This window comes from Phyllostomus hastatus, unplaced genomic scaffold, assembly GCF_019186645.2.
Source record: "Phyllostomus hastatus isolate PE091 unplaced genomic scaffold, TTU_PhHast_1.1 phas_scaffold_78, whole genome shotgun sequence".
NCBI lineage: Eukaryota > Metazoa > Chordata > Mammalia > Chiroptera > Phyllostomidae > Phyllostomus > Phyllostomus hastatus.
Genome location: NW_025334041.1, coordinates 9350863 through 9373949, shown reverse-complemented (window position 1 = coordinate 9373949; position 23087 = coordinate 9350863). Strand labels below are relative to the sequence as shown.

The 23087-nt window shown below is 63.7% G+C and overlaps 1 protein-coding gene across 2 annotated transcripts in view; it reads left to right on the top strand.

Annotated features, from left to right (window-relative positions):
• Positions 1-9249, top strand: part of MINDY4 (MINDY lysine 48 deubiquitinase 4) — a 99972-nt gene extending 90723 nt beyond the window's left edge. For both annotated transcript variants that reach the window (XM_045827852.1, XM_045827851.1), the window contains exon 18: positions 8799-9249. In XM_045827852.1, the coding sequence (XP_045683808.1) occupies positions 8799-8847 (49 nt within the window). In that variant the 3' untranslated portion in view covers positions 8848-9249. The remainder of the gene's footprint in view (positions 1-8798) is intronic.
• The last annotated feature ends 13838 nt before the right edge of the window (positions 9250-23087 follow it).

Genomic DNA, 23087 nt, shown 5'->3' with positions numbered 1-23087 from the left:
AGAGGGGGTGGGCCCCCCTGGAAAGACACAGTGTTTGGGGCTCATTTGTATGGAGCATTTCGTGATCACCCTGGCCTAAATGGAAAAGGGTGTCATTCGTGGGGGGGACAGCTTCTGAAGATGTCCCTGAGCTGGGGGCTGGGGGTTGGGGGTGAGGGGGGCCCTTGAGACCCTTGCTTGCTCAGGGCAGCAGCCATCCAGTGTGGGAGTGTTGTTAGGGTCAGAGGCGGGAGGACCAGTAAGGTTACCTGGGGGTAGGTGTGGGGGGTCTTAAGCAGGACAGGAAGGTGGTCAGGACTGGCCTACCCAACCTATATCTGGGGGCCGGCTTCCTGGGGCCATAGCACCCTCTGCCTCGGGGACGAGTGGCCGTGGTCACTCTGCTGCTGCTGGTCAGGCCCACTGGGTGGAGGCGTCCCTTAGCCTCAGGGGAGGGGGGCCCTGGCTCCTCTAACCCAGCCCCACAGTGTTTGCTGAGGCTGACATTCAGGCCAAGATGGGGGCTGCCCAGACTCAAGGGGGAGTTGGGCCTCACTTTACCCCCGAGTTCTCCAGCAGGGCCCCAGGGCTGGGGCGGTGTCCCAGACGGAGGGTGGTGCGCTTGGAGCGGTGGGAAGTTCCCGGGCTCTGGGGGGCCCTTCCCTGAGCCCTGGGGTGGTGACTTGGAGGCCTCTGGGTGTGGTAGGAGGGGCAGCCCAGGGAAGGAGGAGCCTGGATTCTAGCGCCTTCTCTGGGGGAAGCAGTGCAATGCGCAGGCGCGATGAGCTCAGGTTCTGGAGCCAGGCTGCCTGGATGTGAATCCTAGCCTTGCCCCTGCCGGCTGAGAGCTGCTGGATTTGGCCTCTCCGGACCTCGCTTGGTCCTCTGTGCAGTGCAGGGTCACGGCAGGGCCTGGCTCCCGGCGTGCTGCAGCTGCCGGGGTGCCACCATGCACTCTGTAAGCAGCGCTCATTGCTGTTGTCTCAGCCACTCAAGAGTCAGTGGGATGTCAGGCGAACCTCCATTCTCCAGTTTGTGAAGTGATCAGGGTTGGGGTGGAGAGATGGGGTGATGGCTGAAGGCTTGCAGCTCTGAGATCCAGGCAGCTCGCCCGGAACCTAGGGGCGCTGCTGACTGGTAGGCAAGCAGGCCCTTGGATGGAGCTGTACAGAGAAACAAGACACCATGTGTGCAGGGAGAGGACATGGGCCATGTCGAGACTTCCCCACTGGGCCTCATCCATTCACCCATCTGTTCGCCTGCCCACCCGCCCACCCGCCTGGGCCCGGGACGAAGCATTCCTGTGGGGTCATATGCCGGCATTTCTTTCATCGGGAGGGTTATAGGCACGTGCAGGTCGCTTTCATGTACAAAGGGACACTCATTCCGAGTGATGAGAGCAGGGCGCGCAGCAGGGAAGGGAGGTGACACTGGCCTTGGCGCCTTCTGTAGGACGGGGTGGGAGGCCACGGGCCATCCTTCCTGCAGGTGGGCTTGTAGAGCAGGGCTCTGGAACCACACCCTGGGCACGGGCTCGGCCCACTCCCCTGTCCCCTGGGGCCCTTGCTGAAGGGTGTTTGCCTTTGCAGCCCCCCTGGGGGCGGCTGACCACCCTGGACCTTTCCAGCTGCCCCACCTGCAGGGGTCCCTCTTTCCATGGGAAAGCTTCGGCCACCGGACCCACGAGCACCTCTAGGGGCCCGGGGATGGACTTCCTGGGCTCAGCCCTGATGGCAAGTGCTGGAAAATGACTTGGGGCCCCGCTCCGTCCGGGGTCTCAGTCCGGACACACTGTGGGCCTGGAGCCCCTCGTCCTCTTCTGGCAGCTGTCCCCCTCTCCAGTCCCCACCCCCCCCGCCCCACTGTGGCCTCGTGCCACGAGATGAACAGGGAGAGGATGGGGGAGGCTGCTGCATCGGGGCGCGGGGCTCGGCCTGGGGCAGGTGGTCTGCTCTGCCCCTGCCCCCGGCCCTGCTCACTGTCGGGCGAGGAGCTTGGGCCAGGCGGAGCCCTGGCACCTCCGCCGACAGTGCTGCTTGGTCCTGCCACGGAGGGGACATCATATTTGTGCAGCCCCCAGGGTTAGGGGGCCCGGACTGGGGACCCTGGTTGGCACAGACCTCACCCACCTCGCAGTGGCTGAGGGATTGATGGTCCGGTACACTGGCGTCTGGCTGTGGCTCCCCCATTGGCAAGGTTTGCCCTGGAGCATGGTCTTGGGCCCTAGCGGGCACCCCCTGGGGAGTGTACTAAAACACAGGTCCCGGGGCTCACTCACCTCCAGGGGCTCTGGTCAAGTAGGTCTGCTGTGGGCCCGAGAATGTGCATTTCTGAGGAGTTCCCCGGTGCTGCTGGGGCTGCTGTCCCTGCCCACACTTTGAGGACCACACTTCCAGGGCCTGAAAAGGGCAGCGCCTCCCCCTCCCAGCTGCCTGGTGAGATCAGTCACCAGTGGATGTGCCAGCCCTCCGGTGTCTAGCACATCTGGCGCATCTGGCGCATCTGGCGCATCTGGCCCGCTGCAACACACAGGGCCCCGCTGGCTGCCTGCCCCCTGCCTTCCAGGTGTGAGTGCTCCGTCCTCCGCCAGGACTGTCCCGGAGCCCCTGCCTGCTTGCCTGCCCACCGCCCCCATCTCTTGCCCCGCCGAGAGGGTGCACCTGTGAAACTTTCCCAGCGTTACTGCCGTCATTCCCGGAAAAGTGGAGTGGGCGGAGTGGGACCTCTGGGTGTCCCCCCATCTGTCTCCATCAGATAACACCCGCAGTAATGGGAACCAGAGGGCCCGGCCCGCTGGAATCCTGCTCCAGGGGTTGGATTACAAAGGCTCCGGCATGTTGTTTTCATCCCAGACTCCCAAACAGTTCAAAGGGAGGAACTTGGGAAAGTGAACTTCAGGGTCAGTGAGGACCCTCTGGACATGGGCCCTGCCTTTTCAGGGACACTTCCTGCTGCCGTGAGAAGCCCCTGCCCTGGCAGGAAGGGGGTACGTACGGTGCCTTGGCCGGACTCGGGTCACCTCTGAGGTCAGCCAGGGCTCTCCGCGCAGGACTGGCCTGTGGGCGGGCGGGTCCCCCCATCGCTTCCACCCTGTGGAACCCTGCACTGAACCCCATGGAAGGAACATCGGGATAAGACTTGCTTCTTGCTCTCAGAGAGCTCCCAGTCAGTTGGGAGTCAAGTTCAGAATCAACTCTGCTCTGGTCCAGGGAGAGACGCACCGTCCACCCTCAAACCCAGCTCTGTTGCCCCATAAGGACCCCTGGCGCTCACCCTGGCCCAGCGCGGAGCACGCCGCACACCTGGCCAGCTGGCACCGGGCGAGGGCCCCCGGAAGGGCCCCCGCTCACCACCAGGCACAGCCCTTCTCTTTACCAACGGGGTCTCCTAGTGGAGGTCTGTGCCCGGGCCTCACCTCTGGTCACGAGTGGGGCCTGGAGTTTAGGCCCCAGCTGTCCCAGCCCAGTGGGAGGTCACTCAGCAGGCACTGCGACTTCCCACCACCTGGCTTTGTTGCCATGGCGACGTTGCACGAGACCAGACTTCGGGCTTTGCCTTCAGGGAAGAGCATCCTAAGTTGAACGATCCCCAGGTTCCGTGCCGGGTCGTCTCCACTGTCTGGTGTGATGCACTCCTCCACCTCCGTGCGTCTCCTGTTACCTTCGCTGTGTCAGGGTCGCGGGGCCCTTTCCCCCCCCTTCCCACTGTCCTCTGACCATCTCAGCAGAACCGGGCTCACCGGGGTCATTGCCCAGCAAGACACACATGGTGACGGCTCTCAGCCCTCCAGCCCGGCGAGAGTGGAGAAAACGAAAGGTTGTCCGCAGTCCAGAGGAGGGAGGCAAGGCTCACAGCTGGGGCCGGGCCGGGCCCCAGGCATTTCCTTCTGCAGGCTCAGGCGAGAAACTGAAGACGTAATTAATTTCAGCTGCGGACATTGCCTCCCAGGGCCAGAGCCCAGTGCCCCGCTCCCCTGGCTGCCCCCCACCCACCTGAGGGTCACCCGCGGTGGCAGGGTTCCCCGGGTGCTCCCACTGCCTCAGCCGCCCTCCTCTGATCCCCGGCCCCGAAGCACTCGCACACACACCCGCCCCAGGTGTTCCTTGTACCTGGACGGGCTCACGGGACACTGAGCTCCGTGATGGGGCGGGGGGAGTGCGCAGGACAGAGCCCAGCCTCCACGGTCCTGCTCTGTGCCGCCACGTCGCACGGCCACCAGGAGGTCTGGTTCTGCTGTCGCCGACGTCTCCCACCTGTCGATAGGGTGTAACCATGTCCTCTCCGACCGACTGTCGGGGGACTCACTCCTGTGTGAGGGGGGAAGGCAGAGGGCAGGGACAGGAGAGTGGCTGTGGGCCACAGAAAGGGCTCTGTGACGGCCTGGGGCAAAGGGGAGGGGCAGGGCAGTGTGCACAGAGATTAAGGTTCCCCCGCTGGGTTCTGGGCTCCACGAGGAGCAGCTGGCGCGGAGGGCTGTTCACGTAGCAGCACCCCGGGCGCCACGCTCAGACCCCGAGCTGGGGGCCGAGGAAGGGATGGAGGCGAGCGGACAGCTCTGCTCTCCGGGGCTCACAGCCTGTCCGGGGAGGGAGGCCCCTAGCATTGCCGCTGGGGAAAAGGTGGCAGCCATGCTGAGGGCCGACCCTCAGGGCCAGAGAACCCTTCTGGACGGAGTCCCGGGTCTGATCCTGAAGGGTGGGGGCAGAGGGCAGAGGGCAGGTCAGGCCACAGGTGAGAGACACCCACCCCGTGGGGCCCAGGGAGGGAACTTGCACCTGGGAGTCTTGCCTGGAAGAGCGGCGTGAGTCAGAGGAGCATGGGCTGTGCTTTCACCTGTCAGCTCTTGAGGCCGAAACCAGGCCCGCCCTGCTCCCGGCCCACACTGGCTCTGTCCGGCATCTTCCCCCGCAGTCGGGGTCATCGGTGCCGACCCTCGGTTGGGCAGTAACCACCGTTCTGTGGTGGTGGCGGCCCTGGCGGAAGGGCCTCCCGTGGGGCTGCGAGGTGGGCCTGTGCGAGGCCGAGCCGCCCGGGCGCCCGGGACCGCGGCATCTCCTCGGAGCTCTGCCCCGGGGCCGGCGGTGCTCAGTCGGCAGTCTTGCGCCCCAGGGGCTGTTTGTTAATATCTGGGGACATTTTGGTTGTCGCAGCTGCAGAGGGGCAGGGGGGACTGTATCCAACAATGCCCCAGACAGCCCCTGCGGCAGAATTTCGTGGCCCAGAATATCGGGGGTGTGCAGGTCAAGAAGCCCCGCTCCTCACTCAGCCTCAGCCTCCTCCTGAGTTACCGCTGGACGGGGCCCCGGTGCCGGATGGGCCCCGTCTCGCCGGGTCCTAGGGCACCTTCCCAACCCCGTCATTGGCTCACAGGACCCGCCCCCCAACACGAATGGTTTTGAACGTGTATGAGTTTCGTGTCTCGGTCCTTTCAAATTTTAAAACGTCTCTGCTTTGATTTTCCGTCGTAAACTGAAAACTGCTTCTCTCTGGGGCTTTAATACCCTCTCTGCGTTGGCACCTGTTGGCTGGGAGGGGTGGGTTAGGTGCCTCTGTGAAAACCCTCAAAACCAAGCGTGAACCCTGCAGCCTGGCCGTAAGCGCCTGTTGGCGTGGTGCGCTCCTGCAGCGACGGGCTGGGCTGGCTCACCCGGCACTGAGTGCAGGTGCCGTCCCGCCAGGATCCGAGACGTCTGCGGAGTGGGCGCTCGGAGGGGGCGCTTCCATCTGCCTGTGCTGAGTGGCGAGGACGCAGTCTGGGAGGCGGTGGGGGAGGGAGGGCCTCAGGCTGGCTGAGGGTGGGTCGTAAAGGGATACAGGAGGTCTGGTCCGTCTCTGACTCATCCCCTCATTCCTGCCATGCCCAGGGGCGAGGACCCACCCTGCTGTGGACAGTCGTTGTCCCGTTCAAACCTGGGTCGCGGGGCCAGGCCGGACAGAATGCCACTCTCCTCCCTGACCCGTTCGCTTGCCGTTCTGGGGTCTGGACTTAGGCTGTGTCCCTAGTGTCCAAAACTCCGGTTAAGTGATTTTCAGAGGCTGATGCCTACCTACTAATCTTAATAGAACAATAAAAGCTTTTTAATGACATGCTTCAAAACTGCAAAGATGACGAACAAAGAAAGAGAATGGACAATCTCGAGCTGCCGGCAGCGTCCATTAAGCCCCGTGCGGCACGGCCGAGGAGTGCTGAAGCACTATCACCCAGTAGGCGCAGCGGGCCCGGCCTCGCCCCTGGGGCCCTGCGCTCTGCACCCTCCTGCCTCCGGAACTGCTCAGCTGTGCGGGCCAGAGCTGCATCCGTCTTCCCGCTGCCGGAGGACATCATCAGCCTCCGGCCCCAAACAGTGCGTGCAGGCATGGGCACCGACCTGTCTGACTTCTCCCACCACGTCTGGTTATCTCCAGACACAGCCCCAGTGTCTCTCCTTCTAGCAGTGGCCAAGGTGACGGTGCTGATGGGTCCCACTGAAGTGGCTCCGCCCCCAGGCCCTGATAGATTCCTTGGATGGACCTCCGTGCTGACGCCCAGCAGCTCAGGACGAAGTCTGAAGCACCCAGACACTGCAGAATCACGTGCTTCATCCACACCCAGGGGGACCAGCGCTGCCGACCCTGTGGGTTCACACGACGTGACTGACAAGGGGAGGCAGGGCCCGTGGACGTGCACCAGGGGGCTCTTCTCTTCACAGGGGAGGCCTGGCAGGAGTCTCACTAAGCAGCTCTTCCAGCAATGACTCTGCAGCGAAGACCTCTCCTGGAGACGTAGGCGGACACTTGCGCATCCAGACTGGCTTCTGAGCGCTTGTGACCGGAGGGTCCCGGGGAGCAGTGGTGCAGGTGTGGAGACGGCACCGCTCAGCCCGCTGTGCAGGAAGGAAGGGCTGGGTTGCCAAAGACCAGTGCAGCCTCGTTTGGGCGACATGTTTTAGTGTCACGGGGCATTACCCAGTGACACTGAAGAGAACATGGCTGGGGTTGGAGGGACCTGTTCCCTAAAACCTTGTGACCTCCCTGGCTGAGCAGGCTACCCATCACCTTCTCGCTGAGTGTTTGAACCAGGGGCAGCAGCTCAGCTTTCACACACGGACCAGATCAAGATTTCTTGGCACGCCGATTGGCGTGCGTGGCATAGGGCAGGGCTGTGTCTCGTGTCCCGTGGTCACGGGAGGTCGAGCCCCACAGAGCCCGGGGCAGAGCCCGGGGCATGCAACGCCCATTGTCTCCAAACGGGCTCTGTGCCGGTGCCTCCCGCACTGCGCCTCTCTGCGGGAGCGAGAAGCACAGAAGCGCTGTGAAGATCTCTGTTTTCTCCGGATGACGAGGAGTCGTCTTGCTCATTTGAAGGGGAACGGGACGGTGTAAAGTGTGCAGAACATGCGACAGGGGGACAGGCGGCCTTCGCGGATACCGGGAGGTAGTCTGGCACGAGAGGGCCGCGGGCCGGAAGAGCAGGGTGCACACAGGAACCCCGCTGCCCCTGGGCGAGGGTCCCTCTCAACCGGAAAGCGAGGGACAGGGACGTGGCAGCTGGAGCCAGGCACAGGTGCGAAGAGAGACAGAGGGCGGAGGCCCGAGGAAGCAGAGAGACAGACATGCAGCGGGAGCCTGGGCTGTTCACGAAGATGGGGGGTGCTGGGTTTGTGGTGAGACCCCTCGGTGCTCCCGAGCTCCGGTTGCGCCATGCAGCCGTCTCATTCTGAGTGACGCTGCCCCTTCCTGCTTGCTGCCGTCCGGTCTCGGGGCTGCTGGACTTCCTACTGCGCACGTGCGCAGTTAAAATGAGAAGAACGTCTCTTTCTTCCTCCTCCGTGGCAGTTACCATGTCGACTTCCGTCCTGAAGAAAAACCTCGGGTTTTGGAAACACCTGCTCCCTCCCTCCCCAGACCCTGCGCTGTGAACACGCATGTCCACACCCCAGCCTCAAACTCTGCACGCTGGCACCGCCCTGGAGGTGTGTGATGTCCGTTTCCCAGCCCGTTTACTCTTAGGAGATGCGCACGTGTGTGAGGCGCCCGATGCCAGATTCTGCAGGAACGTGCCCTCCGCTGCAGGGGTGGGTCCTCCGAGGCATCTTAGAAGAACGCTGCCGTGTGTTAAAGGCACACCTGGGAAGTGTCACGGTCTCACGAACAATGCTTCCGCCTGGGAACTGAACTATTAGTAAATTGTAGCTAAGCCTGGACTACAGTTGAATTATGCTCAGTGTTTCCTAGTGTGTCATAAAGTTGTTTTTTTTTAATGCAAATCCATGCATTAAACAGCCCACAACTCTTTGCAAGCTTCCCAGACTCATAGAGCAGAGCCCAGAGCGCTCACAGGGCACAGCGCCGGCCCTGCCCCTCCCCTCGCTCTGCCGCCCTCCCTCCACACCTGTCTGGGCCCCAGCAACCAGACCTCTTCCTGCGTCTTGAACGCGCCAGGGGTTTTTTCATATCTAGGTCTTCCCACGCGCCTTTAAAGCGCCCCCATCAGGCACCCCGGAAAGTGGCTGGATTCAGATGTGTGTAGACCCCTCGCGTGAGCCGAGGGCCCCACACTGCCAGGCACGCACGAAGGGGGTCCCCAGTGAACACTGTGGCAGGAAGCGGTGAATGAATGACCTGCCCCTCCACCACTCTCCAGGGCCTTGGGTGCATTTGTGTTCTATGAGGGCCTGGGGTGTAGGTTTGCACGTGCGTGTGGAGGAGCCCGGGGTTGGGGGGCAGCACCTGACCCCTCCCAGACGGCAAGACGAGCAGTTCAGGGGAGTGAGGGCCCGAGGTGGCTCCTGTGTGGGCCCTGCAGCTCTGACCCTCCTTTTCTGTCCCTCTGCTCTTAGGTGGAAGGGGGCGTCCGTGAACTGGAATGGCTCGGACCCCATCCTGTGAGCCTGCGTCCGGGTGGCTGTGTCCTATGGCTCCACCGCCCACCGCAGGGCTGACAGCTGGGCCCCAGGCCTCAGGGACGAGTCTGTCGGAAGGGCGTCACCCCCACCTGGGCCAGCACTGCCGCAGAAGCATCCGGAGCCGCCCTGCCCCTTCCAGGAAGGGCCCGCCCAGGACCTCGATGAGGGCCCGGGTGCTGCCACCGTGCGGCCCCCTCCCAGCCGAGCTGTGACTGCCGGGGACAGGAGGGCGGCTGGCTCCTGGGGCCGCTGCTGCCTTTCACCCGTGTCCCCCCACCCCGCTCCCTGCCGGGCTGCTCCCTTGCCCAGCCTCTGGCACGGCAGGTGCGGGACCCTCGGCCCTTCCATTCCCGGGAGCCGGCTTTCTATAAAAAACAGGAGACAAACCCACGGTGGGAGCTGAGACTCACGTGTTCTGTTGTCATAGAGAAACCACCAGGTCTGCGTGGTTCGTGGCTCAAGTGGGAACAGTCCTGGGTGGAGGGACCCCGGAATCCTGGTGACCTGTGGGCTACGATGTCCCCTACCAGGGTCCCTGCAGGCAAGTGACCGCCTCTGGCCTTGTGGTGCTCGTGCCTGGGAGCTGGCGTGGTGCTTCTGGCTCAGCCGGACTGCTGCTGGTCACACCCGGGTCCAAGGCGCCAGGTGTCACAAGCCGTGCTGACCCATCTTGGACAGGCCTGGGTTCCTGGGGCCCCCAGAGGGTAGTCTTGGGGACCTGCAGGCTGGGTGGGCCTGGCCGAGTGGGCGTGGGGCAAAGGCCTCGTGGCCATAGCGGGCAGGAGCATGGGCATGGGCGTGAGCAGAGGGACTGGGTGTGGTCCCCCGGGCGTCTGCAGTGCGGCACGCGCAGGAGCCGGCTGAGGATGGGGGTGGGCAGTGTGCGGGGCAGTGTGCGGGCAGTGTGCGGGCAGTGTGTCGAGTTCCAGGGCCGGGATGGAACAGCGGGCCTGGGAGAGACAGTCACTCACGGAGGGAAAACTGCAGGGGAAGCCGCCTTCATTCTGCTAATTCAGACCCTGCCGATTTCCGGAAGGAGTGGGAGGCAGTGTGGAAATGCACCAGGAGGCTGGCAGAAAAGACCCGAGAGAGCGCGGTGTCAGAGCCCGGCCCCAGGACTGAGGGCGGGCACCAGGGGCAGAGCCCCAGCCTCCGGCAGCAGCCTGTCCTGTGAGAGCAGCGGGCGGCAGCGTGGCAGAGCCTGCGGGAGCACAGCCCCACGCTGTCCCTGCTGTGCCCGCCCAGCGCTTGGGCCGGGGCTCTGAGCGGCACCTGCAGAGGTGGGTGTTGACCCAAGGGGGCCGAACTCAAGGTGGCCCCTGGCCCAGGAAGAAGCTGCAGAGGCCCAGGAACACCGGGTGGCAGCCGGTCCCCAGCCTCCGAGTGGGCCCTGGGACTCAGGACGCAGGTGGCTTAGGGCCTGCGTTCGCTCTGCAGTGCTGGCTGAAAGGAGACCCCTCCTCTGTGAGTGCGAGCACACAGAGCAGGGGGCACAGCTGGCCTTGGCTGGTGCCCCTCGCAGGAGGAGCTCGTTCTGCGCTCTCGTGGCCTGTGCAGGAGCTGTAACCGACCATCGGCGGTGTTTGGCCGGGCAGGGAGGGGCCCGGAGGGAAGTGAGAGGGCAGGGAGCGCTTTGTCCGGGCTGTGCGGAGGCCCCAGCGGGCGGCTGTGTAAACTCCAGCGACCATTCACAGCGGGCGTCCAGCAGAACTGCTTCCTATATGTCCCCGAAATGTTTACGCATTTGTTTTCCTTGGCCGGGCCGGGCCGCTCCAGCTGAGTGACCAGCGGGGATGGTGGTTTCCTCGCAGCGGCCTTGTTTATCAGCCTGGAAGGAAAGCTGTCTTTTCAATGAGACTCACTTAACCTCTTGACCAGGTCCGATTGGCAGGGCTGGGGAAATCAAAATATTCCCGGCGTTGTTTGAGAAGGCCAGCTCCGACAAATTAGAAAAGCACTTTTCCGGAAGCCAAGACACAGGTACACAGGCAGTTCGACGCCCTTTGCCTGGAATTTTCTGGAATGGAGGATGAGCAAAGCCGAGCACCGCCCCCTCCCGGGCCAGAAGCGAGAGTAAGCAAGCCCACAGTGCCGGCCCGGGCCTGCGGGAATGAGACAGGCTGGAGCACCCCTGCCCGCGGGCGCGTGCCCTGCGGGGCGCGTGGCTTTCTAGGGAGGCTGTAGGTAAGCTTCAGAGGCCCATACACGCCCCCCCATTATATTAAAATTGTTGGGTACATGTGCATATGTGTACTTTTCTGGGAAGAGGATCCTTAGCCTCCCTAATGGCCTTGAACTTGAAATAATGTCCCCTTTTTTCCTTCAAGGTAAAGAGCCAACCATGTCCTAGAGGTGAGTGGCCTCCCAAGGGTGGAACCTGAACTTGGCCGCCATCTCTGGGGTCTGATCCATCGAACAAGCAGACCTCAGTAGGAAGGGGTTGGGCTGTGTCCTTTCTTACCATAACCTCCCACTCGGTCCTCTCTTTTTCTCCACTCTTTGTTTCCGGGTCTCGGGGTGAAAGAGCGGGTCAGTCCCCGTTTTGGGGGGGGAGCAGTGTGAGCAGGAAGACCAGTCTAACGGCGACACCTCACTCCCTTCTCTCGTCAATGGGAAGCTCTTCCGGGGGACCTCCGGTCACTGGCATCTTTCTGCAGGACACGCAGTTTTCCCGAAGCCTCCCTCCCCGGACTTCAGGAGAGGGGGCCCCGCCAGACCCGCCGGCTCAGAAGCTGCATTTCCACGAAACCCCCGGGGGAGTCAGACTAACGTTTGAGGAGCTCTGCGGCAGAGCCTGCCGTGTCCAGGGGGTGGGGGGCGGGGGCGACTGCGTGGACGTGAGGGATTGCAGAAGGCACGTGCAGGGAGGCGCGTGCAGCCCCAGAGAGGCTGCAGCGGGGCCGGAACCCCTGGCTCCGGTGCTGATCCCCTGCTCCCTGCCTGCGTGGCCTGAGCACCAGACATAAGCTCCCTGGGCCTCAGTTTCCTTGTCCTGCAAAACGTGCACCTCCCAGAGCTGGAACGGGGACTCTCTGGGTCCGCTTGGTGTGAAGCGCACAGAGTAGGGCCTGGCCCTTCACAAGGGCTAAAGGAGGGTTTGCTCGTCATTTTTCCGGGGGGCTTGGGGAGGCCCCTCAGAGGTGGCAGCCCTCCCACCTGGGCCTGAAGGGCTGGGCCGGGTGCTGACAAGTGGAGAATTGGTCGGAAGGCCTTTGCAGGTGAAAGGGACGCTGGGAGCCGAGAGACTGGGTGTCCGGGTCTGTAGGTCTCATGGCGGGGGGGTGACCCAAGGGTGGGAGTCCCAGAGGCTTAGGAGAGGAGGCAGGCAGTGAGTGGGTGATGGCCCTTCCCGGTGGGCTGGGGGCTGGGACGTTTTCCAGACCCGAGGGCTGTGCAGAGCTGTGTTGCAGGCCTCCGTCCTGGCAGGGGGTGGTGTGGGGCAGAGAGGCAGGGGGCACGCCGAGGGGCTCCTAGGTGGTCCCAGGGAAGGCAGTGTGAGTGACAGGTGAGGGGGCATGGCGGTGACAGACGCTGATGGCCTTTGCTCCCCGACGACAGTCTTCACGGGCCCCCAGGCCCTTTTGGGTTCCTGAAACTTGCAGGAGGCAGTGAGGCTGCCAAGTGTGTTTGCAGGTATTTCCCTCCACCCACGAGAATCCTCCCTTCTCCCTAATCATGCCCTAATCCTCGCGGGGCTCCGGGAGTTGGAACTACAAGGCAAAAATGCCAGGCATTTGCGATACGGAGATTGCTCAATGCAGGACAGGAGTGGGCGGGCGGGCGGGCGGGTGGGTGGGCCAGTGAGTAGGCCAGCTGCCCTGGGGGTCCGGGCGGCACCCTGCCAGAGCCTGCATGTCACTCCGGCAGACCTGCTCCGGACAAGCCAGGGATCGGAGCCCACTGGTGTGGCCCTCGGTGACCGTGGAAACCCGAGGTCGGCCGTTTCCACCCGTCCTTTCACGCCACCACGACCGGGCGCTTCATCCCACGGTCCGGCCCAGGTTCCTGCAAACACCCGTCCTGTGTCCTGGAGAGTCACTGAAGGCCTTCTCTTTATAGATGGGGAAACTGAGGCCCTCAGTTAAGAATCCTCCCAGAAAATTTCCCCTCCGTGGGGTTCTCTTGGAGACCAGACCACCAGATGGTCTTGGGGCTAAAGGGCATAGATCTGGTATCTGAAGGGGGAGGGACATGGGGGGTGACAGCAACCTGCCCCTCGATCCCCTTATCACTCCCCCAGCTGCCCCCGAGTGCCACTGCAGCTGCTTCCCCAGAGAGCCCCCTGCTGCTCGCGGCCCTGGCTAGTGCTGCGTGGGACTAGGTCCCTGCCCTTCGGCTCCCCCGCCCATCTGTCAGATTCTCCCCACCCCCCAGGCCTGTCTTCAAGGCCTCTAGGGAGCCCTGCTGCCTTACCAGCTGAAAGTGTGGGCCCCCCGGGCCCAGCTCCCACTTAGTGGGTGTTGGCCACCCACCTACAGGTTACCCCACTACTGCATGCACCTGTATCCCTGCCACCGCCACCACCACCATACTGTGCTCTCACCTCTGGGCCTGAGGCTGCATGTCTTCCCAGGTACCTGTCCCATCCTGGGGGATGGAGCCCAAGGTCCACACCCCCTCTCCGAAGAAGCCCCTCCCTAGCCTGCACCTGTGCCCCGCTGCCCTCCCTCCAGGTGTAAAGCCCCAGGCACTGGGTGGCCGGGTGGAGAGGCCGCAGTTGCCTGAGGTCTCTAAACTGTTGATTCCGGGTGTGGTTTTGAGATTAAACCTGGCGCCTTTCCTGTGGCCCCTGATAAGGGCAATCCAGGGCTCCTATCTGGAGTTTTCGGCTTTAAAGCCCGCTGACATCGGGGAGCCCGGCGCAGTCCTGCCCGTCTTCCGAGGGGAGCCCTGGGCGATAAGCGCCCACCGCCTGGGCCCTGCTGGGTGCCCTGTACTGTAGGTGCTCTCGGGGCATCGCCTCTGAGCCCGGCCTCCGCCCTCCCGCTCCTGTCCCAGCACAGCGACTGAGCCCGAGCGGTGCTATTAATAATTATGTCAGGCAAGTGTGTAAACAGGCTGCACTGTGCATGGGAACCTCAGTCTGAGGAAGGATTGTTTCATCGCTGATTCATCTCCCGACACCCTTCTCCAAACTCCTGGGCTCAGATCCTTCTTAGATTGTACTGGGGGCATAGGGCTTGGAGGAGGGGAACCTACAGAGCCTGGAGCAGTCTGGGAGGCTCCTTGGAGGAGGAGGATTGAAGCTGGATCCTGAAGGAGGGTTGGGAAGAAAGAGGGCCAGAGGCAGCCCAGGCGGGGTGGTCAGGGCAGAGCTGCCATGGGGATGGGTCTGGGGGGCCTGGGGTGGCAGAAAGGCTGAGGATATTAGGGCTGGATCCTGAAGCGATTTGCACCGAGCACTGGGGAGCCATGGGGGGTTTCAGAGCAAGGCGGTGGTGGTGAATGCAGCTCTTTGGAAAGACTGATGCCACAACTGTGTGGGGGATGGGTCTGCAGGAAGATGCCGACCTCCGGGCTGGGCCCAAGGAGAGGAGAGCAGGGGAGAGACCTGCACTGCGGTGATTCCGCCTGGGGAGCCCGGTGGGGCCCACGGGCCTGGAGTCGAGGTCCTCCCTCTCTCTCCTGCTTCCTGGCAGTCGCTCCCTCTGTGTGGCCCCCCGGTGGCTCTGGCGGCCCCGGCGGCCTCAGCTGTCCCAGGGAGCAGTCTCTGCCGAACACCCCTGCCTCCCAGTGAAGGCTTCCTCTGCCCCTGCCGTGGCGATTCTCGAAGGAGGGGCCTCAAGGCAAGGAAGTGCCTAGGCCTTTGTTCTGGCTCCGGCCACAGCTGGACCCACTGCCCATTGTTTTCCAGGCTGTCGGTGACCTTGGGTCAGCCGGACGGCACCCACGGGTTCCCGAGGCCTGGCCACCTCCAAGTGCGCATGGAAGACAGCCAAGCTGGCAGGATGGTTCTTGGTCCTTCCGTGGCCTTGGGAGGACCACCAGGCCCCATCTGTGGTCTGAGAGTCGGGGATCCCCAGCTCATGTGGGGTGTCAGCAGGCACGGCAGAAACTGCTTACCGCCCCAGGACCGGAGTCTCTCAGGCAGGCTAGCGGACAGAGGGGTCCCAGGCCCTGCTAGACGGGCAGCTCGAAGGCCCAAGTCTGTCCGTCTGCTCTTCCTGCTGAGGTTTTGGAGATCCTCGCTGCATGGGGTGTGCACACGGGAGGGGCCCGGCAGCCTGGTGGCGTGGTTATGAGCTCAAACCTGGAGTTTTCTCTCTGGGGTTAGATCTTAGCTCCAACTTCTCAGCTGTGTGGCCTAAGTTAAGTTACAAAACAGACAAAAAAACCCCAAACAAACCCCAACCTCTGAGTGGCAGCGTCCCTGCCTGTTTAACGGAACGGTCGCATCCTGTGCCTGGCCGGGCTGGTGCCGGGAGGGTGGGGGGTGGTGGGGGGGTGGGGGGGTGGGGGGGAGCGGGGGGGACCATGCAGGAATGAACAGACGCTCTCGCCCGGTCTGCGCCTGGGAGATGGGTGCTGGCTGTTTTGCTGGGAGCTGGATGGGAGGGGCCAGGGACTGGGGTGGACCCAACTCGTAGAGAACCAAGAAGAGTGACCACACGCCATGCCGTGACACAGTGGGGCCAGCTGGACCTCAGCCGTGTCACCTGACCTCTGTGATCAGTCCCCACCTTTCCAAGCCCACCCCCAGGGGCAGTCCCTCCCTCCTTTCCTCCGCTCTTGCTGGGTCCCAGATCTCCTGCCCCTGAGCTGGAGAAACGTCTTCCTCTCCGCTTGCCCCTGTCAGACCGCGCCCCTCCCCCCCGCCCCCCGGGATCTGGTCCCTTGTCTGTAAAACGAAGTAATTAGACAGGTGGCCTTCTGCAGCTGGGCTCGCATTCTCATCAGTGACACCCCTGGGACAGTGACCCACAGCCCCACCTCCCACTTCTGCATGGGGAAACTGAGTCTCAGCCTAAGTGCTTGCCCAGGGCCTACGGGCTAAGAGATGGCTGGTATCACGCTCTTCCTCCTCGCTCCCTCGAGCAGGGCGGGCACGAGGGTGGGGCTTCCTGGAACCCCTCCTCTCCTATCTCCCCTTACTTCCTCCCGGTCACCAGCTCGGGCCTGAGACTTCGGGGCCCTGGGAATGTCCGCGAGTGTCCTGGTTTCTGGCCTGGGAGCTATTGTGTGGGCGCCCGGCCTTTCCTTCAATTCAGACTTCTCCCCACAAGGAGCCAGGAGAGAAGGATGGGTCGGAGCCCCTGTCTGGCCCTGCCCAGAAGGAGGCCCAGTCAGCCAAGGCGGGGGTGGCTGTCCACCCCCAGCGGCCCCCGCACACCCCACTTCCTACGGCCCCCCCAGGCGCCAAGGGCCTTGGCAACTACAGAAAATGCCAGGCCCTTTTTTTTCCTTCTTCCCTGCAAATGCAGACACACCTTGACTTTATTTGTCTAAGGGTTTTCCATTTCCTTTTCTGGAAAGTGATCAGGGTCCCGCGTGTCCCTTTCATCACAAAGGAGGCTGGGAAGAGAGGGGGTGTCCTGGGTCCTGTCGGGGAGGAGGGAGTGGGGAGGGCTGGGCACCCAGCACCTGTGAGACCCTGTGCTGTGCCCTCCCTGACCGTCCCCACCCCAGGCTGAGCTGACTTTTCAGGTTGGTCTCTCCGACGAACCAACCTATTTTCGAGTGGAGCCCCTCCCGCTGGGGCAGAGAGCTCCCAAGGCCACTGCGTAGCATGAGGCTGCCCAAGTCTGCCCACTCGTGCGTCCTGTCCGCGGCTGTACCCACAGTCGCATTCCCAGGCCTGACTGTCCGAGCTCCCCCTTCAGCCCTGGCTCCCACCGGGACTGGTCGGGGTGTGGCCGGCCCTGAGGGCAGAGCCCCTGCCCCCCAGCCTGGGTGCTCCCTGAGGCCGGCGGGGCCCTGGGGGGGAAGTGGAGTGGGGGCTGTGAAGACAGATAGAGTCACACAGGACATCGTGGGCGTGGGGACGGCGAGTGGGTGGGGTGCCGTCCCGCCTCCACCAGCCCCCTCTGCGGGTCTGACCCGGCCTCGGACAGAGGGGCAGCCAGGGAACGTCCCGCTCCCACCACGGCTGGAAGCCCACCCCGTCCCGTCTCTCCTCCTGCTTGGACTTGTCTCTCCCCAAACTGCCTCCCTTCCTTTACATAAACAAATCTGTCCGCCATGTCCCCTCCTCCAGGAAGACTTTCCTGATTACGGGGAAGAGGTGGGGCTTTTCCGCTGCCCACGGATCCACCTCACCCCTTCCTGTGGCTCAGGCCCGGCCCGGCTGCCCTCCCCTGAACACCCGAGGCTGCACGGGGGCCCACCGGAGTTGCAGGCTCCTCTCTGTCCTCAAGGGCACTTGAGTCAGCCAGTATCTGGTCCGGCATGGGGTGCAAGAATGGTTTCTGACGGCCTTGACCATGAGGCTGGCCCACACTGGACACGGGGGGCCAATGTTACATACGCTGCCACTTAACATTAGGGATATGTCCAACCGAGGTACCCAGGCCCAGTCCTTCTCTCAGAAAGGCCCGAGGGGCCCTACCCCACAGCCTGCTTCCCACAGCTCCTGCCCACAGTAGCTGCTCAGCAGTACCCCCGCCAGAATCGGGGGGCTTCCTGCTGATGACACAGGCTGCCGTCTCTGCTTTCACAGAGTAAGAGCAGGCAAATGCTTCTTTCCCTTCTTCTCGTGGCTTCCAGGAAGCTCAGCTGGAGAAGGGTGCCCAGGTGCCGCCCTCTCAGGGGTGCTTCCCCTCTGTCTTTTCATTTCGATTCCGTTGGGATTGGGTGGGTGTTTTTAAAAGTTGTCAAATCCAGCCCCTTGCTGCTCCAAGTCCTGAGACCGGCAGCCTCAGCATCGCCTGGGAGCTTGTTAGAAATGCAGATTCTCAGGTGCCACCCCAGCGGGAACCCGGATCTGCACTCAACAAGATGTCCAGTGGATTCGAGTGTGCGCTGATGTCTGAGAAGCGCTGCTGGAACCCTCCGGATAAAAAAGGTGTGTAAACAAGACGGGTCAGGAGTCTCCCTCTCCCGCCCTGACTTCTCCACCTAAGGACTTCACCGGCTGCAGCTCTGCCCGGCCCCAGCCCGGCCCCGGCTCTGATCTGGGCCTTCGGGTCTGCTTCCCTGCAGAGCCTGGTATTCGCTCTCTCTCAGGCCTGGGCAGAGTCAAGGTCAATGTGAGTCCTAGGCACTGCAGCCCCAACCCCTCCAGCCCTGGCTGCTCGAGGGCCCAGAGATGTCGGCTCTGGAGCGGGGTGGGGGGCATGCAGGGAGGAATTGGGGGGCAGGGGTCCAGCCTTGTTCATGCAACAAGCCCTTCCTGGCCCACGGTGCGGCCTACCGGCTGCCTCTCTGCTGGTGGGGGCGGGGTCCTTAAGACTGGCCCACTGTGTGCTCCTGGCCTCCGTGTGCTTTTGTGCAGTAGGGTCTCCAGGGCCCGGAACCCCCCCGGAACACCCTGATACCCTGGGGGTTTGCAGGTGCTTAGCCCTGGAGGGGGTAGCACGGGGCCTGTGAGTTGGCGTCCCCGGACCGGTGGGCATAGCTGTGGAACAATAGCACAAAGCAGGAGGGGTGTGTGCTGGGGTGAAGCCGCTGGCGCTGGGGGCGGGGGCGCCAGGGCAGGGGGCCATGTCATCGTTTTCTCATTAGGCAAGACAGCGATCCGCCCGTGTGACATGATCTCGCCGGCCCTGTGGGCTCCAGGAATGTTGGCTTTACATGAATAGAATCTGCAGACCGAACCGCAGAGGGAGGGAGGGGTCTCCAGTGGATGTGGACGAGGGCGGGCCCTGCCTACCCTCCCTCTCCCCCTTCCAGACGCGCCCCCACCAGCCCCAGAGCACGGCATCACGGCAGCCCAGGGAGCCGGAGAGTGGAAGGGGGTGGCCCTGCAGGTGGCCCGGGGCGGCCCTGGTCCGTGGGGGCCGAGCACAGCCTCCTGCTCCTGGCTGTGTGCTGGCAGGCGGCTCCTGGTGTTTGCCTTTGAAAACTCGCTGGAGCCGCCCCGCCCACTGAGCCTGCTCCCTCCTGGCTGTGACCAGAGAGCTGGGCTGGTCTCAGTCCCGGCCTCGCCCAAAGCAGGGGGTGGGGGTCCCATCTGGAGACGGAGGGTGACTAGGACACACACGGCAATGGACAGAGCCCTCCCAGGTGAGGAGCCGCCAAGCTGTACTGTTACAGAAGTGCCCGCCGCTGCGTGGCTCTCGCCCACAGCTCCGAGTTCCAGTTTAAGTCAGCTCTGCGGCGAGGAGAGGAGAGCAGAGGCCCTGGGTTATGGGCAGTGCGGGGGCAGCGGCCGTGAGCACTCAGAAGTGCCAGAAGACCGGGCAGAGGCCCAGGGCTCAGGGGGTGGGCAGCACACGTGGCTGGGGGTTTAGGAGGTGCAGGGGGTCGTGGCCACGGTGCGTGCCATTACTCTGTGCTCGCATGCACCTGTGCATGCCCTTGCGTGTGCATGGGCATGTACACACGTGTTTGCAGGTGTGTGCACACATGCACACACATGAAATGACGTGCTGCACAGGCAGCCCATCTGCGTGCCTTGTATGTATACAGCACGTGCACTGCCCACACCTGTGTGTGTGTGCACGCGAGCCGGTGCCCTGTGTGTGTACACATGTGTGCACACAAGCCCATGCACTGTCAGGGGAGGAGGAAGGACAACTGGGCCTCTGCTGGCTGAGGCTCCCTGGCCAGGTGTGGCTCTGCGAGAGCAGGGAAGAGGGTTGGAGGACTCGTCATCAAGGAGGAGAGGGCTGGGGACACAGCTCAGCCCGGGAGCACGCCCTCCGCGCTGGAAGGGTCAGCCTGAGCACGGCTGGAGCAGGGGCGGGCCCCTGTCTGGCCCTGCCCTCTGCGCGGCTGTCAGGCCAGCTGCCCTGACGGCAGTGGCGACGGCGATGGTGGTGGTCCAGGTCACAGAACGACTTTCGTTTTGCTGTGCGGGCCTCTTCCTCCACAGAAAAGTACTAAGAACTGAAGTTTACGACTGGGCTGGTTTAAGCACGCATACGTGAATCCGGGTGGCGAGCTGTGAGGACAGCCCCTCTCGCAGTGACGGAGGGACTTCCCCGACACTCGGGTACCCGCCGGCATCTGAGCAGCCCGCTGCAGGGCCTGGGAGGGGGCACGAGGCTGCCCGGGGCCGGCACTGATCCCCCCGGAAAAACCCCATGAAGTCCCCAGTCATCCCAACAGCAGGGCCCAGGGAGGCAAAGACACCTTGGCATGGCGACGGGACCCAGGTGTGGCAGGAACAGGGGCCAGGAGCCACGGGGCTCCCAGGAGGAGCCAGAGCCGAGCAGACACGGTGAGAACAGCAGAGACAGCGAGATCCGCAGGAGGGTGGGGCCCGGGGGGCCGGGCGGCAGCAGGTGTTTGGGAGAGGGTTCGGAACAGGGGGCCTGAGGTGAACCCCTGCTCACTCGCCCTGGGGGCATGGGTCGCAGGTGAGGAGTGGGCCGGACGGGGCGGGGACCAGGGAAACCTCAGAAGGTGAGATGCCGCCGAGAGCCACAGGGCGGAGGCGTCAGGGACGGTACTGTTGCTGGGGACTGATGGATTGAGGCGGCTTCTCGCTGGCTCAGGAACCGCTAGGTTTGGGGGCCCAGTGGAGTGGAAGGCAGGCTCCCCTGTGGATGCTTTCTGGCCATCTGGGGCCTCCTGGTTGCTGGTCTAGGAGGGCCAGCTGAGTCCTGGCTGGAGTCCTAGGAGGGGGTGGCTTGCTGTCACCACAGAACAGAGGAGGGAGAGACTGGGTGTGGCTGGCTGGCGGACCGACCTCGGTGGGGACCAGAGGACCAGGAGACCGAGATCCCAGGCCTGTCTGCCTCCACCCCGACCCACTGAAGCACCCTGGGCATGTCACCTCTCCTCTCCGAGGCTGTTTCCCCATGAGCACAGTGAGGGCTCTGGATCCAATGCCATCTGACCCCCTTCTCCCAGTGTGATGATGCTTTGTGGTCTAAAAAGCAAAGACAAGAGATTTTTGAGGGCCCAGGGCAGGAGGGGCTGGGGGCCTGGAGAGTTGGGCGAGAGGCTATGTGGCAGCGAGGTAGGGGGGACGGGGAGGTTCTGTGCGTGTGCCCAGTGTGCGGAAGGGACCCCAAACCACCGGCTCGACCAGAGCTTCCCTTCCAGGGGCCCGCAGCCACAGGGGCCGGATTCCAGGCAGAGCCCCCGGTCCTGCCCAGCCCCAGCCCCAGCCCCAGCCCCAGCCCCCGAGGGTGTGGTGGGCAGCCCTGTGCCAAGGCCACCACCAGCAGCTTCTGGAAGTGAGGGATGCTGCCTTCCAGGCCCAGTGCTGTGCCAGCCCATGGGGCGGGGCTGGGGAACCCCGGCTGCACTCACTCGTGGAGGACCTGCTCTGCCCAAGCACAGTGCGGACAGGACCAGCCGGCGCTGGGGGGGGCTGCCCTGTGCTCCCTCAGTGCCCTCACTCAGGCTGCGAGCCCTGCCTGCCAGCGGGGTCTCTGGGGGCGTGCGGTGTCAAACCCTCCCCACCCTGGCCGGGCCGGGGCAGCTTTTTCCTGTCCGCTGTCTCTGACTCCTCTTCTGTGGCATCAAGTAGGGGTGATGGCTGGAGAGCTGGAAAAGCCTGCTTTCCAGAAGTAAGTTTGACATCGTCCCCCACTCCGTCCCTCTTGATGAGCCTCAGTGTGGCTCAGGGCAGGCGGGGGCAGGGGCGGGGGCGGGGGAGGTGGGAGAAATGAACCGGAGGCAGGAGGCAGCAGCTCAGAAAATGACTAAATTGTTCATCCTCCGGTGAGCACCGGTGGCCCACTAAATCCGGTTTTGATTTAAGGGGGATCGTGTGACGCCTAAATGGCCAGGAGTTATCTGTCACACAGGGAGGGACTCACGTGCTTGGAGAGGTGGGCACCACGTCCTTGCAGGGAGTCCGGCCCTCAGAGAGCAGATGCCTCCTGGGTCACCCCCGCCACGCCCAGCCCTGTGCTCAGCTCTGCCACGGGGCCCAGCCTCATCACCCCATGAGGCCATGAGGAGGCAGCCTGGTCTCACGCCCAGAACTGGGGGTGTCTCCGTGGAGGAAGAGGTCCGGGGAGGCCGGTGCAGGTGGGAAGGAGGAGGGGGAGTGTGCGCGCCAGCATCCAGGCACAGGGAGCCTGGCGACGCTGGAACCAGGCCCTTGTCTGGGGTTGGAGAGGGGTGGTGGCGAGTGGCCAGCCTTGGGGACTGGGCTGAGGCGTCTGGAGGGACGTCCTGTATCCTCCCTGGTCCCTTTGCTCTGGGCCTGGGTCTTGCCACCCCTCCCCTGGGAGGGGGCGGCTGTGCTTCCCAGTTAGGCTGGCTTCACGCTCGTGTCTTCACGCTCATGTCAGATGCCCGCTTTGACCTGGGCCTCCGGTAGGCCAGGGAGGGAGACAGGCCCCATCTGAGAGGCCAAGAGCGAGGGCCTGCGGGTCTGAGATCAAGGTTGGGGAAGGACAGCAGTGAGCCCTCCCGTGCAGGGAGGGGCAGGGCTGGGAGGCCTCGGCTGGCTTCTCTGGGAGGGGCGTTCTCTGGTTCTCGCAGCCTCTCTGGGCCCCTCCGATGCTTTGCCCTGCCTCCCCACCCCCACTGGGGCTCTCTGCCTCGCTTCAGGGAGCCTGAGCGACTCTGGAAAACTCATCCGAGCTGCTGTTGAGCCAAGGTCACGGCCAGTCGGCTGCCCGAGTCCCCTCCCGCCCCAGACTCCATCTTCCCAGTGGGCCTCTTGGAGGCAGTGACGTCATCGTTTCCCCCGCAGCCCAGCCTGCGGGTGGGGGTGGGGGGTGAGAAGCCCTGCCTGGCCCTGAGGGGAGGGTCCATTTCTTCTGCCCTGCGAGGAGCCACAGGAACTCCTGGCTAAGAGAGCGACACACCACGGCCACGTCCATGGGCGCCTTCTCCCCACACTGCCCACGGTCCACGCCCTGAGCCAGCATCTGAGGTTCTGGGCACCCACTTCTGGACAAAGCCTGAGGTTCTCCCCCAGGTCCTGGTGGGGACAGAGCCCAGATTGTCCTGGGAACGGCTCTGGCTGGAATTTGGGACTCGCGGGGCACGTCAGGAGTCAGGCACATCTGGAAAAACGTTTGTTGAGAAAAGTCGCTCTAGCGGGGCCAGCCAGTGCCCGGCCTGAAGCCCCGCCCAGGGCTCAGGAGCTGGGGTGAGGGGCAGTCCCCCTTATTTAGCCTGGCTCATGCCCTGGGTCCTGGAGGCTGGGCCTGT